The sequence below is a fragment of the Onychostruthus taczanowskii genome, unplaced genomic scaffold, assembly GCF_017590055.1.
Source record: "Onychostruthus taczanowskii isolate IOZ18803 unplaced genomic scaffold, ASM1759005v1 scaffold1, whole genome shotgun sequence".
Classification (NCBI taxonomy): domain Eukaryota; kingdom Metazoa; phylum Chordata; class Aves; order Passeriformes; family Passeridae; genus Onychostruthus; species Onychostruthus taczanowskii.
Window position 1 is genome coordinate 7,434,190 of NW_024496525.1, and position 17,202 is coordinate 7,451,391.

Here is a 17,202-nt window from a genome sequence, read left to right on the forward strand (position 1 = left end):
GCGCCCCGCCCCCGCCAGCCTGGCCGTCGGCCTTGCGGGCGCGTGCGCGCGCGGCGCTCTGGCGCGAGCGGCTCTATGGTGGCGGCCGTTGGCGCGGCGGCGCTTCCGGCGGGCGCGGGGGCCTGTGGGGGATCGCCGCGCGCCACTTCTGCCCGGCGGTGCTGAGGGAGCGGAGCCGCCATGGTGAGAACGGAACGGAACGGGACGGGACGGATCGCCGCGTTTCGCGCACACCGCGCCCGCCAGGGCAGCCTTCCCTTCCCCTCCTCTCCCTGTCCCCCGGGTCACTGCGGGCGGGAAGGCCGCGGCCGGTGGTGCGGGCCCGGGCGGGCGGCTGCACGTTTTGGCGGGGCAGGGCCGGACGGGGCGGGGGCACAAAGGCGGCGGCGGCGCTCGGGGAGCGGCGCGATGAGGCTCCCGCCCCTCTCCCCGGCAGCTTCGGCGCCTTCTCAGGGCGCCGCTGGAAGCCCAGCGCATTCCCGCGAGTGTCGCCCGTCGAGCGAGCCGGCCTTAAATGGCTGATTCGCGCTCTCCGTGCTGCTCTCCCTGCTCCTCCCCTCTGCTCGGAGCAGGGAGAGGCGGGAGCTTGCGCTGGTGGGCTCTGGGAACGGCACGCTGAAGCTCAAAGGCCTCGCTATCAACGCGGTTTGTTGCGTTGATCTAATAAATGAAGATGTGCTGAAGCAAGTTGTTGCTGTGCAGTGGGAGGACAGCTGCTTGTCGGCTTGCAGCGAAGTTCCTTATCTGCCTGGCTCTTGCTCCAGTGCAGTTGGCTTCGGCCATGATGAGCCCTGTCCCTGTTGGCCAGAATGGAAGGTGGTCCTGAGACCACTTTTTCTGCCTGCCATGTAGATGTCTGCAGTGTGCTACTGGTTGGTATTTGTAGACCACTTTTTCTGCAGTGTGCTACTGGTTGGTATTTGCATCACTGCACATCTTACCCTTACAATATGTGTTTATCTTCCACTTTTATTGTTTCGGAGCTTTTTTTCCTTTCCACTTTATTGTCAGGTACCCGACAATTGGTGGAAGCCTCTTTGGGCAGATGCTGCGTGGCTTTTAAGTCCTTCTGGTTTGGCTCTTGGCACTGCCTTAACCAGTTTTACAGGGTTCTGCGTTCAGTAGCAGGAGCAGTTTCTAAAGCGCTGTCTAGAAATTTGAAATTGGTATAATATAAACCATGTGGTGTCTCATTCTGTGTCCTGCTTCAAAGCAGCCAGTACAACTGTGCTTTTAAGGAAAATGCAAAGAAATTCAACATATGTATGATAATAACTGTCCATATTGGGCTTCTCCAGGTAACTGGTGCTAATGCAGAAAGGTTTGTGGATCTTGCCTTGTTTTGGTCATGTCACCAAGGCTCACGGGGCAGGTCATAGTCAGAGGGGACTTCCCTCAGGCTTCTGAACTTGTCATTTTTTTGTACCTACATGGTAGGACAGGACCAGCAATTTTATCAAATCAAATTTTTTTTCCTTTAAAGTAAAATAATGTCAAGTTCCCAAATAAATGTTTGGAAAGCATTAATTCTACAATACTTGTGATCCAATGGTATTAATTTAAATATTTTTCTGAGCCAGTATCTGATAATAGATATTGTATAATGTCTGAAGTGATAACTGGCTTAAAGTCAGAAGCCCAGATGATTTCTGCTGTGAAGTTCTGAAGGAACTGGCTTACATGTGTGGCTCACTGATTTTTCTATAATCCGATTACTTGGATAATTTCAGAATTCATACATTCATTTAGCACTCCTCAGTGACCATCTAATTAAAATGATGGTGCTGGAAAAATTATTTTATGGAAATCTTTGGCAGTTATTTGGACTCCCTGCCAAGACATGCCTGTTCAAGTACAATGCACTTAGGAACAGCCAGATAGCAGCCCCCCCTTGGGAAATTCCCTTCAAATCAATCATCCTCTGGCATACATGAAAGTGGATTTAAATGATCTACTCTCCTTTATATGATTTTTGTTGTTACAGTATGCAGCTCAGAATTCCCCTTTTTTCTATTTCTGATTAGGAAAAGTCTTGCTGCTTCTTTTTCTCTGTGTAACATTTTCCTGAGCTTCTCAGAATCTGCTACTGCTGTGTTGAGACAATTTAAAGAACTGAAAACTATTCCAAGGATGGGAACACTGTCAGTTATGGGATAAGAATTTGTCCTGTTGTTTGGGTTGTTTTTCCATTGCATCCTAACATTTGCCATTTCTATTTTCTGTCACTGCTTTTCATGAGCACTGAATTCGTATATTCACTGGTTTCCAAAGTATGGGTCAGGATTTTTCTGTCAGCCACTGGTTAATCTGAGCCAAACGATGTCTTACCCTGCAGTTGCCCCTGGGCTGTGTGCTCACCTCGTATATTGGCACTGAAAATGTAGGACCCAACTAGCAGCACTGCAAACGGCCATTTGCAGCCTGCTTGCAAACTTTCTGTGTGTGCAGCCTGTTAATCAGATCACAGATTGTGTACACTTTAAAAATCTTGCTTCTTTGCTCAAATTACTTGCTGTAGCCAAGTGAAAAATGTTGTGGAAATAATGGAAGCCACAGAGTGTACAATCATCTAAGCTTTCCCTGCAGAAGAACAAGCTTATGGACTCCAACATTTGGAACAGTTTTCTGTGCCATAATTACTGTTTAAGTAAACTCATTCAAGTGGGAAAAGCCAGTACATCTGTTTTGCAAGAACTAATCTTGAGTGCTAAGTGCAGATTTTGTATCATTGATGTTCCCTTGAAGTTAAATCAATAACTCAAAATAGCTAACTTAGTTGAAATCTTTCAGGTGAGACTGACAGTGTGGTTAAGTTTGGTCCCCTCATTGCTCTTTAATTGGAGCATGGAACATTTTACTAACAGACTGCATTTGGAATAAAATAATTAAATGCACTAATGCCACAGCTCTTATACATTGGCTTTATTGCTTGTCTTTCTAAATAGAAACTGTTTCTGTGGTATTTTTTTTCAACACAATAGCTGCTTTCCTGGTGATTCTATACATTTTAAACTTCCATAAGGATTGATAGGACTTGTTGGAAACAAAACTTACTAACACAGCTTATATAAATAGTAAATGCTATGTGGAAAATGCCTGTGTCCTTGATTGCTAGTCTAATATTTTACTATTACACTTCTTTTTACTCCTTCTTTCATATAAATAACCTAATTCAAACAAAAATCATTCAAAGTGTGCAAGTAACCTGTATTTTTGTGCTTGTTGTGTTTTCCAGTCTCACACAATTCTGCTTGTCCAGCCTACCAAGAGGCCAGAAGGCAGAACATATGCTGATTATGAGTCAGTGAATGAATGCATGGAAGGTGGGTGGATGCAGGCATGGGAGTTAAAAACTGTTGTTAAATCCTATTTTTGACATATTCACAAACTTAGTAAGGAAATAAGTTGCTCTTCATGTTTTTCAAAGGTAATTCACAAAAACCCTCATGCTTTTAGCTTACTCATGTTCTAGCAAACTAAAACTAGTTATTATTTGTTTCTAAAACTTCCCTTTTTCTATTAAATGTCTGGTTTTTTTTAACTAGATGAAAGCACATCCAGTTTGGGAGATTAGATGATATTCTTTCTGGGCCCATGCAGCAGACTTGTTGCAATGCATTTCATTGCAGGATCAGCACTTAATTCTCACTCTTCTTTTCTTAGCATTGTAAGGCAAAGATTGCTGCTGCAAATACTACATTAAATAAAGGATTGTGTGCAATTGGTACATAACTTGCAGTTTCATGGCACATGTGCCAGAGTAAAGATCCTGCAAAACTTAGATACACATAATGAGCATGAAAAGAAGATTGAAATATTAGAGCTGTAGTTCACTTAACATTAATCTTGCAGGAGGTTTTGTGAGGCAAACAAAAGTATAACCAAGACCATGTAAACTCTCTGTGCCCATTTTAATATTACATCCTTCTCAAGTCTATCTGAATTATTAGTGGACTAGTTCAAATAAATAAAAGTGCTTTAAATGTGTATGCAGCTTTGTGCTGTCACTCTTACCTCAGTACCCAGTTTGACTCTTGGATCAATAATGGTCATTCTTATGAGTTCTTCTGTTTCTCGAGTGTTTGTGCAGTAAGAGTATATGTTCTCATTGCTGTCTTAAAATTATTAGGAGTTCCAGATGTCCTTTGGAAAGTTACATGTTTGACAGAACTAAAACTTTTTCCCCTAGATGATGAAAGCTTTGCTTTCCATGTATCTTACGTGGTTTTATAGTATTATGTTTCAGTACAAATTGCTAGGAACAAAAGAATTTCAGCTCTAGAAAATTTGGTTGCTTTTACAGTGATAATCTCTAAACTTTTATTTGTGGATCAAGAGCTGAAAAAGTTTCAGCTCAGTCTTTTAATATTGCATGGTTAATCTTGTTTCTCTGTAGGAGTCTGTAAAATGTATGAAGAGCATCTGAAGAGAATGAATCCCAACAGTCCATCCATTACATATGATATCAGCCAGTTGTTTGACTTCATTGATGACTTGGCAGACCTCAGCTGTCTTGTGTAAGTTCACTTGTACAAGTCCATTTCAGTGACTTAGGAAAGTCACAAGTGTTCCCTCTAAACTCTTCTGTGTGAGTTTAACATGATGCTGTTTTGTGTGGTTTTTAGCAGTAACTGTGGTGCAGCAGTATTGCAGCTCCCTAGCAAGTTGCCCATTCCAATTAAGTGCATAGATACAAGGTACCTCTAAAGAAGGCTTAGAAACTAAGAGTTCCACTTGGATTTTACTCACATTGAAGCCAACTGAAATCCAACAGTTAATGACAGCTGACTATTTTATTACTACTAGAATCTCTTTAAATTTCTCTTTGTGCTGTTGGTACAGTTCCTCAGGAGCCAGAATGCTTACAGATTTTTTTTTTCAGCTGAGGGCAGTACTTGTGGTAGAATAGAAGGCTACAGAAGTGCATTGCAGCCAAAAGTTTGTTTTGATCAAGATACAACAGGATGAAAGTTTATCTAACAGACTGAAACTAGCCACTTGTTTTAGGAGGTAGCAACTGTTTTCTAGGATAGTCTTGTGCCTTTCTTAATTAGGCTTCTAAAATCAGTGTCATGCCAAATTCTACTTCAGCTTATAGTTTTCCAGCAGATGGCACACACAGCACAAGGTGTAATACACATATCTTGTTCACGGAAATTTTCTGAAGTACTTGAGGTCTGCTCTGAAAGGCTTTGGGGATGGAGGGTAGAAATCAGTAACTTTTCCTGAAAGTAGCATTTCTCACATTGCACTAGAACTACTGCTGTATGAACATACACTGAAGCTCTTTGTTGGGCCTTGATCCAGTCATGCTGGGGTTTAAATAGTAACACTTCCTTAGAAACAGCATGCTTAGGGTTTTTTCCTTAGGTAAGAACTATAAATTGTTCTGGAATGAGTTAACTTGGGATTTTTAGTTACCTTCTTACCACTATCCATCTCACCCTTCTTATCTGTCAGAAATAAAAGCATATCAAGATTTAAAGACTGACCAGGACTTCAGTAGTTGATGAATCATTCACTGAAAGTGCCATCTTCATGAACAAAATACTATATAGGAGGACATGAACCTACACAGAACTTCATTCAGATTGCTTTCATTTTTCAGTCTCATTCTGTTTTAATTCAACATGCCCTGAGTAACTGAATTCTCTGGCCCTTGCTAGTGGACTGCTTTTATCAACTATCCTTGAGTAGCAAAGAAAATGCATCTGTGGGTTCTTGTTTTCAGTTTGCTTTTTATGAAGTATCCTTGTTAGATGTAAGCTTGTCCTCAGTACCAACAGCAAGAATCCTTCGATGTCCATCTGTGAGTCTGCCTTTGCTCCTGCAAAAATTTGATCTTAAAAATTTTCAAAAAAATTCCACACAGAAGTTTAACACTTGAAAACTTAAATAAATCCTTGAAGTAATGTTGAAGAAGTGTTTGACTCATTAAGACAAATTAGATTGTTTCCTGGTGGAACTACTCTTCTGCAGGCTGAGCTCTAGAATACTAAGATTCTCTACTTGCTGTCTCCCTTAAGTAATTAAATGCATTAATTAAAATGTGAACGCAGTGGTGCTTGGAGCATCTCGTTTAGTTTCAGGCTCAGTCTGAGCTGCTGGACAGCTGTTCTTTTAGAGAACGGGATAAATCCGTGTGATAAGTGGCAATGCCCACCCGTGTCACAGTGGTGCTTGGAGCATCTTGTTTAGTTTCAGGCTCAGTCTGAGCTGGTGGACAGCTGTTTTTTAGAGAACGGGATAAATCCGTGTGATAAGTGGCAATGCCCACCCGTGTCTGACCCTGCCTTGTGTACACCACTTTGTACCTCATACACTCGAGGACAATTCTGTGAAGCTCTTCTGGTAGATGTACTGCAGAGCAGGCTGACATTTCCTGTTTCCTCTGCAGTTACCGTGCTGATACTCAGACGTACCAACCGTACAACAAAGACTGGATAAAGGAGAAGATCTACGTTCTCCTCCGCAGGCAGGCCCAGCAAGCGAGCAAATAGTGGGGGCACCGTTGCTGCGTGGGTTTGGGGGGTTTGGACAACAGCTGTGTACAGAGTGTAGTGGTGAACGTTTTGTATTATAGTCATCCTGTTGCCATCTTGATAAACTCGTTAGCCAGGACTGATTGTATTTTTAGAGATACAAGGATTTTGTTGGATTGGATTTTTTTTCAGTGTAAATGGAGAAGAAAGGGCGGCATCTTCAGCAGAGTTTTGGGGTTTTTTTCCTCCAGTTTGCTAATGGTCCTACCTTATTTGAACCCCTGGGGCTGTTCACATTGTACTTCACCACATTTGCTGTATGTGCCCCTCTGTGGGTTTTTTACATTCAGTTATGTCCTTGAGATGTCTTAATGGGAAATAAAAATCTACCCTTTAGTTAAACTTGAGTGCTCAATTTTGTGGTTCTTGACAAAAACTACAAATCTTTTTTTCCCTGTTATTCAAAGGATACGACTTGAAAGGTCACGTGGACTGAACCAGCAGTTGTTTCCTGTATTACAGAACAGCTCAAGTTCTGGCTTAGTCGTGGTACTGTTTTCCCTGGGCATCTCTTGGGAAACACAGGAACCCTCTTGCACTGCACAGCTGATCTGTCTATGAGGTGTTTTATATAGGCGTTTCTGCTCTGGAATTGGTGATGGATGAGAGCAGGCTGAATGGATGACACCACAGGCCCCTTGAATTAGTCTGATTACAATTTTCCCCCAAGAAAGGAATAGCCAAAGCAGATTGCTCCCATGAAAATCTGCCCCTAACTTAATTTTCTCTTTACAGATGACAAAGACTTAACTGTTTGCCCACACTATAAGTTATATCTGCCTCCATCTATCTTAAATGCTGGTGTTTTTGTAATTTTGTTGTACTGAAAATACTTGGATTGGAGGACACATCAGACCAAGAAACAGAGCAGGTAGAAAAAGACTGGATTGGTACTCTGTGCCTTAAGAGTTTGCCTGCTGTAGGAACAGACTGTACAGATTACACTTGACCAAGAGCAGTTCTGGGATTGACAGAGGAATGCACTTCTCTCCAATGCACTTAACTTCCTAATACACATCAGTAGTTTCTCCTGGACCTCACAGCAAATGCACTGGCTGAAAAGAATCGGAGGCAAAGTGACTGTCTGTAGTAAAGCTTTAATGAAAATAGCTTTACTTAAGTAATAGCTGCCAAAGACTGGGAATCAAGTCACTGAAGGGATATAAGTTCTTAGAAAGAAACTGGGTGAGGGTGTTACACCTCTCAGCACAAATACAGGTTGGAGATCAGACCTACTAGCTCTAGAATTTATGGTGACCAAAAATAAATTAAATCTGCTAACATCAAAACATGCTTCCTTTGTAAAGAATAGTGATTTTCAAAACATCGTAGGTCCGAAATATATTAGTACACTTAAGATTATTAAATCTGAAAATACTTGAGGCATGTAAGTTTTATGTCCAGCTTAAATACAGTAAGTAATACTTAGAAAATTCACTATTGCCCATATAATAACATTGAGATTTAATACAAGCAATGTTATTTTAAAAGCTTTTATAGTGTATCCTCCTCAATAGCACATACTAAAATAGTATGTTTTCTCCTAACGTGTTTGAGGTTAATTTCAATTTTTTTTTTGTAAAATTTCCAATATTCTCTTGGATGCAATTTTGCAGTCTATGTTTGAGGTTAATTTCAATTTTTTTGTAAAATTTCCAATATTCTCTTGGATGCAATTTTGCAGTCTTTAAATCAAGTCAAATAAGCATTTACCTCATTCTGTAGGCTTGCTTTCAATTTAAGAAAAACCTGCAATGTGTTCTCTTTCCTTACTGTGAAAAGCACAAAGGAGTATGCTGAGTCTCTAGTAATCAGGCACTGGAACACAGCACAGCTCTTCCTTCAAAGGTACCTTATGTTTGGTCTGATTTAAGAAAATCTTCCTCTTCCTTGATTTTGGCTCTACTATCATAACTCTGCAAACTCAGACCAGTAAACAAGTATAAAATACAAATTTCTTACATTGGAGCAGAAAATAGGAAGAAGGAACTTTAAAGGAGGTGGTAATTAACCTTTCTGCTTTTTGAAAGGGACTTCATGAAGAGATGATTTTAAGTGTTTTAGAAATCAGAAGGTTTGCAGTCTTGAACTTAAAGGTTAGTTAACTATTTTTAAAAAAAACATACAAACTGTTGCGGTCATTTCACTAATGGAAGTTTTTACAGAATTGGAAAATACAAGTAAGTGGTCCTTTCATACCTCTGGAACCAGATTTGGCAGGCAGATAGAAAAGTGTGGTATGTAGGCCACTTTAGAAGAAGGAACTTGGGCATCATCTCTTTTCCCCCTTTTCATCCAGATACAGGTATTTTTTTCTTTTTCTGAAATAAGCTACTAGTTAAAACTAGTGCATGGTTCTTGAGCTGCAGTTTTCTATAATCCTTCACTTCATTTTACTCCATTAACTATTTATGAAACAATAGATTTGCTGCTGAGCTGAGCAGCTGACCAAATACACTGGAAGGGAGAAAAAATGCTAGAGTATCCAATGTGCAACAAGCTAGAAAGAAGAATCTGGAAACTTGTCTCCCACTAACTACCTGGTGCCTTCAGAAATTTAGTGGAGAGGGATGTGAGCACTTGGAAACTCATTACATGCTAGTAGACTGTCACTCCAGTAATGTAGGCTGTTCTAGCAGACTGTGAAAAGTGACTTCACTTGGCTTCTTTGTTCCTACTGAGTAATGGATGGCAGCAGGGCATGTAGTACCTCCTGCAGTTGCACTTGTCCTCAGAGGCATCTGCACTTTGATAGCAAGATACTGATAACTGCCCAAGTTCAATTGCTATAAAAGTGAGGTTCAGCATTTTGCAGGTAAAGCCATAAAAAATGGTACCATTACAGAAAGTGTGTCAAAAAAGAATCTGTCATCCCATGCATGCTTTGCCTGCAGCAAATTATCTGGTGCTTCTTAGGTATGGACAGATACAAGTAACTGTGCTGGTCATGTCTGCTACAGTGTGGGAGTAAATGACAAAGGAAATTAATTGGCTGCTTCTGCAGGAGAGTGGTACAGTATTTTAAAACAGGGATTAAGAATGGAATCCAGAGACCTAGTATTTCAAAGTGTTTAGAAATACTCAATTTTTTTAAAAGCAAGTCCATTAAGGAAGCCTAGCCTCAGACCAAGGAGCTGTATGCCAGGATTGCAGAGGAATTGAGGTGCTTGCCTGACCTCTGCTTGCCTTGTGGAGCCATTCTTTGCTAATCACAGACTTGGGAAGTCCTCCCACAGCTTCTGGACTGCCTGCCATGGACTTCAAGTTGAGGCATGACCAGGATGGCACAAGTCATTTCTTGGCAGGGCTGTTCACTAAGCAATAGTAGGGTGAAGTTACGTGAGGTGGCTGAGCTGAAGTAGCAGTTCCTTGCTGTAGAAAGACATAATACTACTTCACACTATTGTACAAAAGGGATACTGGGTGTTGTGGGGGAGAACAGGACTGCTAGCCAGCACCAACAAGCAGAGCAGCTGGTCACTTAAAAAAGCCCAAAACCTGATATTTTGAGAACAAGGACAAGCACGGTAGATAAATTGGTGTATATATAAAGCACCCATTTATCTACCATTGCAAGCTCCTGCCAGTCAGTAATGCACTGGGTTAGGGAGTAATCCCACTAAGATTAGAATGTGAGTTGTGTTTGACACCACAATAATACCAGGATCATTCTTACAGGAATCCCACTCTGCAGCCTCCTTCAGTATGCTGAAGGAGAATTGTGAAAAGCAGAATTGAGTTTGATTTCCTGCTCTGAGGGTGAAATAAGCTAGGTAGTTAAAATACTTGTCTGCTATTGCTTCCATCATCACGTTCTTTTAAAATAGACTGAAATCCTGACACAATCCATCACAATGCATTGTAAGCAGAGCAGGAAAGTAGCATCATTGCTAGATCAGTCTGTTCTTGTGCTTATCACCATTGTCAATGTACAGTGGAGGGAAAAAGTAGTAGTCAAGACCACCTTGTTATCTTCCTTAGTAACTAATAAACCTGTTCACAGCAAGAGGAGACTTGACTACCCACAATATTTTCAAGGTTGAAATATTTTTTGACTTGCATTAGAAAAGGGTAAGTTGTAAGGTTGCTGGTTGGGTTCTCATTACCATATTCCAAGCAATTTGTGCTGGTTCATGATGCACTGAAAGCAAGGCTGCTTCTTAGGATGACTTACTCTCAGAGGGAAGAGGGGAAAGCTCCACCTGCTTGACTTTGGAGTATATAAACAGTTATCTACATTTGCAATCCCCACTGAGTAAGGGTCTGTTTATCTACAATAAATGTTTTGCAATCCCCACTGAGTAAGGGTCTGATTGTACTGGAACACAGCTACACTGAAAATCCATCAAAAAAAAACCTAATAAACAGAAAAATCAAGAGTAGCTGGGTTACAAGTGCAAAATAATTAAAGCCTCCTGGTTTTTCAATTGCTATGAATCTGGTGTTTTCTAGACCCTGGTGAGCATTGAAACAAAGTGGTTTACCATTATCATAGGTTGAGGGGGGCAGGGAGTTTCAGTTAGCAATTGTCCAGCAAGAGATGGGCTGTGGGTGAGGCTAAAGATTCTCAGCCTCGGTGAGCATCTGAGCCACTCATGGTAGGTACCCTCTGGCCTTTAAAGTCTAAAAGTGTGGACTTCAAGGTAAAATGATAAATAATTTGTACTAGCTATAGATAATGGACAAGAGTACATCTATTAAAATAGAAAATTAATTTTGCACCTCTGTCATACTAGTCAATTCCCTCAAGTTTTCCACACTGAGTGTATTGTCTGCTATAATATTACTCAGTGTTGCCCAAACACAAAGTACCATTCATGGAAACAGGAGGGAAATCAGTCTGCCACTGAAACTCACTGAATGGAGATGCTCAGCTTTGCATAGTACAAGGCAGCTCTCTATTATCACTCACTAATATTCTTCTTCCTCTCTATATCTGAAAGGATTAAGGTAAAACCTGTCTTGATTTGTCATAGGAAAGCATTAGATTGTAGGAATTAGTTTTCTCATTATGGTAATCTGAACTATGCCTTTAGGAACACTATCTGGATGAAGTTTAGGCATAGCTCCAATTCATAGGTTTTATTCAAACTCTTTGTGCTGAGTTTGCAGTGACACACAAGTAAAACTTGCATGCTGCATATGCCTGCTCTGCACCGTTCCTCGTGAGCATTAGCAAGGGTTTTGTTACCAATTTTGTACACACCTGAGTCATCTGCTGCTGCACCCCCTGCAGTGCCCCCACAGTGCCCAGCCAAGACTTACTGTGGGCTGTTGTGTGTATCAGTGACATGCACACATCTTCTGGAACTCTGTAGCTGCTACCTGCCTGTGTTTGCGCCAGGTAAGTCAACAAGAGCCGCAGAGGTGAAAAATGTGCCAGTGTACTTGGAGGCTGTAGTGTCTGGGCTCTGCCACTGCCTAGATCCAACACTAGTGTTGCCCTGATCTCTGATGCACTGGTGCTTCCATCTGGTGTATTTCATTGCTGCTTCTGCATCACTTCATTAGCCGTGCAGGAAACACGCTCCCAAATTTAAATTATCTTCTTAGTTACCATGGGCACTGGGTTACACACACACACAACACAAACCTGCTGCCCTGAGAGGTGGGGAATATCCATCCTTGGAGACATTCAAGGCTTGACAGAGCACTGATCTGATTAGATCCATTAGACTCACTCTGAGCAGCATTTGACTAGATGACTTCTGAACCTCTCTTCCAATCTAAATTATCCATCATGCTATTGGAGTCACTACTAGAAAATCCCATGTCATGAAAAATGAGAAATCTGAGTCCCTACGCTGACCAGTTTCATACAGCTGCTCAAATTCAGTATTCCCCAGGCCACTGAGGGCAGTGCTGAAAATGGTAAGCCATCATGTGTTCAGGAATGGATTTGGGTGACAAGAGTAGCATTCACTAGGCTACAGAAAGTATAACTGCTCACCAGTAATAAAGACAGGGTGCAGAAGAGTCAAATTTGATTTTGTTCTCATATTCTCTTCATATGAATGAAGGTTCACATGGGACACTGAGAATAATGCCTTGCCACCGACGTTAAGTCCCTAGAGGTCATCAGACATGACGCCCAGATGCAACCCTCCATACGCCCCACACCTTTCCAGATTTCAAGTAAAAGAAAAAAAATATATAAAATACCTCAGAAATCTGTGATGTAGTATTAGGGAAAGCTCGGAGACATTGCAAAATGCCAGGGGAAGGTAAGAAGCAGGCCATACTAGCAATGGAGACAAAAGCAATTGCACCTGTGCTTCCACACCAATGCCCTTATCGGAGGCAAAGGCATCTTCATGCAGTATCAAGTCATGTACTTGCAAGGGAAAGTGGATAGTCTGTGCTGCCAGAGCTAAACAAAAACCTTGCTTCACATTTCTTTTTAAACTATGGCTATTTTCAGGTTCAAGAAGGAAATGAGGGGCAGGGGGTGTTTTCTTTATCTCTCAATACATTAGCTTGGTCCCCGAGGGAATTCGTAGCTTGTACATCTATTCCACTGGAAGGCAGTAGAAGCACTGACCAGAACATAGCAAACACAGTCAGCGTTCAAGTCATCTCTTCAAAGTGCATGCCTCCAATCTAGAATTGTTTCTTCTCTATCCTCACAGTCTCTAGAAATTTAGCCAGTGCCAAATCTGTGCTGCTTTCCTTGCTTGGCTTGCAATGGTCTTCCTGAAGACCATTTCATTAGTATCCTTCTAAATTCTGGGCCAAGTGAGTTTAATTTCAATTTCTATTTAATTTATGTTTCTCCCCTGCTAATGCTAGTAGTTTTCTCCAGGTTTTCCTGTCTTTGAACCTAGTGCAATGAAATAACCATTGCACCAGCTGCACCTGCAGCTCCAAATGAAGATTACCAGTCTTTCATACCATCGTAATGATATTGCTTTAGTCTTAACCAGGAATTAATCATTCAATGTCCCCTAAAATTGCATGTTTTGTTTTTGTGTTCACAACACAATTGTTCAGTGTACCCTCTATTTCTTGCCTCTATCATATCCAAGTAAAAGCACTCATTATTCATGCAAAATTCAATAACTTCAACTAGAAAGCTTGAGAAAGAAACATATGAGAATAACCAAGTATTTGATCTTAATGAGGACATTCACCTCAGATATTCCAGGGAACTCAAAGCTTGTCTGAAATAAGCAGAGTAAGAGCTACATTTAACTGTGTTGCTCTGTTTCTTGGCAGAAAGGGACTCAAATCAGGTCAGCCATAGCTCCAGGAGGTATTTCCCTTCTGAAAAGTCCAAGGAAAAACAGGCACCTCCCTCCATGTTACAATTAATGGACTAAACATTTTGATAGCATGTTGCATAAGCTAGGCAGCTCTCTGCTCAGTGTGCTGGCTTCACTGTCTGTGTCACTCCTCAGACCCCCTTCTCCTTGCTGGGTGAGGACACCTCAGCAGCTCATTTAGAGCCCCACATGCCTCTTATGAGAGCTTTTATCAGCCTCCAGCTGCCCCCAAGGACACCTCAAATAACACAACTTAAGCTCCATAAATCTGACTTCTCTGTTTAAACTATTTCTATAGAAAATTCATGACTACCTCCAGGCATGCTGTCTTTAGAAGTTAGACATCACTCCAACCTACTTACAGGGAAAATAGAGATCCAGCCTCAATGTATCTGACACATAATTATGATGGAAAAAAGTACCTGTGTGTCTGGTCCAGACTCTCCCTTGGCTCCTGGAAGAATGTAAAAGTAAAATGCAGGTCTCAGCCCCATGCCAGCTGAGCAGTTTAACAAGCACTTTGATGCACTTCCTCCTTTTCCCTCCTCACTCATGCATCGACCTAACTGATAATCTCCTACTCTACCTTTGTCAGAAATCTGATACTCACCCTAACTAGCAAAAAGTAGTGCTAATTAGTTAATGCAGAGCATCCTCAGAGAATGGAAACACACCTTCTTCCTATTTACTTAGATAAGCCTATTTATAAAGAGAAATCCATGATGGCTGTTAAATGCAAGGATGACAGCCTTGGCTCAGGATGTCAGTGCATCAGAAGTAACTGAGGGCCCTGAGAGTGTTTTGGGAGAGGGACTACCATGCAATTGCTCTCTTCTTAGGCTTTTGCCTAGATACTTGGTGTAGGTCATTGACAGGAACAGGCTAATGGGCTTTGTGGCACTTGTATCTGACCAGATATACAGAGGAACGCTGCTCTTGGGGGTTTTGCTGGCTGTTTTTTATTCACTTGGTAAACATCTCCTACAGATATTTTGCAGGGAAGATGAAAAGGCCTATGCAGATCTAAGGTAGAAAGGTAGTGGCTTTTTCACGTACTTTCCATATATTTTCCTCATTGTTTCCACAAGGCTGATGTTTTGGGCATGATGTCCTGAGAATGAGAGACCTGGTGATGATGTAACTCTAGATGATACAGCTATTGTTTAGGAGCTGCTTACTCATGGGCTTCATGAAAACTCAGAAAATACTTGCCCCAGAATGCAAGTGGTGCAATAAATTAGTTGAACTATGTACTTCATGGCACTGGGTAGTTTTTAAAGTGACCCTTAACATGGCAGATAACCTCTTTTTGTAAACTTAAATGTAATTAATAATACTGATTTAGCCACATCTGCATTTCTTTGAAGTCTAATGCTTCAGCACTCCTGCAATTACTTCTCAAGATGAGTTCTAGGGGCCTTGGCAATTGCTTGCTGCTCCTATTTTGATCCTATGCCTTAGGAGTTTAAACTCAGTTATAGAAACTCCATCTGAGTCCATTTAATGAACTACATGAATCAGAGACCTGCAATAAAGCCCAATTAGAAATGAGTGCACAGGGAATATTGATCTCCTTAAAACCTTTTACAGCTTTCAGGATCTGCCTGTCACTCTTCACTGCAGCAGGCATTGGCCCTTTCCTGCTGGTTCCCTTTCACTCACTTGCTAGGATTATGGTCAGATTAAGATGCGATTGAACAGATCAGCTGGTGGGAGCCCTGGGGCACGAGGGACAGACAACCCCAGACAACCCTTCTCACACATGCTCACAGTCCTCTGGGTTCAGGTTTTACTGCTGATTCACAGGGAATTCATACAGCAGTGCCTGCTTTTTCTCTGAGCAGCACCAAAAAACCGTCTGAGATTTTACCATCCTTTTTATTAATGAACATGGTGTCTGGAGGCTCTCGAGCTCACAGAGGTCACAGCTGACAGCATTACCATGCAAAGCACACCCATGAAAGGGTCCTGTGAACTCCCCTCACTCAACACCTTCAGCCTTGTTTGCAGTACATTACAGGATAAGAACCCCTGTGGTAATGAAGGGCATGTTATTCAAATGAGACATTTGAATAAGAAGTTTAAGACGTGTGCATTAAAGGGGATTTGTGGCATCCCAGCCAAAACACCACTCAAAGTCAGATGATTTCAGACTCTTCCAGGCTGCACCCCAGATGATGTATGGTGTCCAGAAGCCCATATCCAAAGGGTGTAGGTGGGATTTGGATCATTAGATTTTTAGAGTTATAAAAGTCTCTGTTCAGTTGTTGTCCAAAGCTGGACACACGTCAGATATGCACATTTCAGTCTTCACAATTCAGGATCCGCTTCAACACCCACACAGAAGCATTCCAGTCTCAGCTGTGTTCAGACCACCTGTGTGAGTGCTAAGATAACTCATAAACAAAGTGTTCCTCCATTTTGCTTGATTTGATAAGCCTCCTCCAAACACAGCCATTGCAAATAAACAGAAAGACAAAAGCCAAAGCTTTCTCTGTTTCACCAAGTGGTATAGGCTTTTCTGGGGCTGGCAAGAGGAATTAGAGGACAAAATATTGAATGTCTTATGATGAGGGTCTTTTGAAATCCTTGGTATGGAAAATCTGAGGATGACCTGCACCAGAGGGGAAGTAATTATAGTTTTCTAGTAGCAGCTGGGATATTTACAGGAAGGTCTTTCATTCCAGGCACTGTTCCAAAGGCTGTTTATGAGATTGAAATTAAATAGTTGCTGAATAAAAATGCAAAGTAATTCCTGAAGTTATCTTGGGCTCCAAGCTTTGCTCCAGAGACTGAAAGCTCTTCAACCACTAGGTTAGAAACATATATCCTTTATTCAAACCAAGCTTTATTATCACAGTAAGTCCAAAGTAGAAGAGCTTTAGCAGGCAGAGCTAAGAACAGCTCCACCTTGGGAAACCCCAGTTTCCCAAAGAGTCTGTTCCTGTTCTGGTACACTGCATTGGTACAAGGGTGGGGGTGATTCCTGCCAGCCACATGAGGTAGAGTGAGCAGCCCCCTCCTATGGATTTCCCTAGCAGGAAAGCCACTGCACGAGCCTTGTGGCAGCCCTGGGGGATTCACAGTTCAGCAGGTGCTACAGATGTCCCTGGGCAAAGGGGCTCCAGCTGTGCTGGCAGTGCTGGGCCTGCCAAGGGCTCTGGGATGCTGCAAGTACACCCACCAGTGACCCAGCTGTATCCTGGTCTAATGTGGGAAAGAGAAGCTGCAAAGACAGGTAGAAGCCAACTTTTCTAAAACCCTGCTGCCTCGGGCTAAGCTCAGCTCTGATTTGGGTACCTGGCTTACACGGGTGCCAGGCTGCTGTAGGTCATGGCACTATTTATTTTCAACAAGATCAACATGAAACTGGGAGGGGAGAAGTGGAAGAGAAGAGA

The 17,202-nt window shown here is 41.9% G+C and overlaps 1 protein-coding gene across 1 annotated transcript; it reads left to right on the forward strand.

Annotated features, from left to right (window-relative positions):
- The first annotated feature begins 45 nt into the window (after positions 1 to 45).
- ERH (ERH mRNA splicing and mitosis factor) lies at positions 46 to 6,884 on the forward strand. Its single transcript, XM_041400910.1, has 4 exons — positions 46 to 183; positions 3,236 to 3,323; positions 4,397 to 4,517; positions 6,398 to 6,884. The coding sequence occupies exons 1-4, from the start codon at positions 181 to 183 to the stop codon at positions 6,498 to 6,500; spliced, it is 315 nt and encodes a 104-aa protein (XP_041256844.1). The 5' UTR covers positions 46 to 180; the 3' UTR covers positions 6,501 to 6,884.
- The last annotated feature ends 10,318 nt before the right edge of the window (positions 6,885 to 17,202 follow it).

Bases quoted from the DNA above. Each gene is read 5' to 3' on its own strand.
- ERH (XM_041400910.1), top strand. The intron at 3,324-4,396 runs GTGGGTGGATGC...GTTTCTCTGTAG, and splicing joins AGTGAATGAATGCATGGAAG to GAGTCTGTAAAATGTATGAA. The intron at 4,518-6,397 runs GTAAGTTCACTT...TTTCCTCTGCAG, and splicing joins GCAGACCTCAGCTGTCTTGT to TTACCGTGCTGATACTCAGA.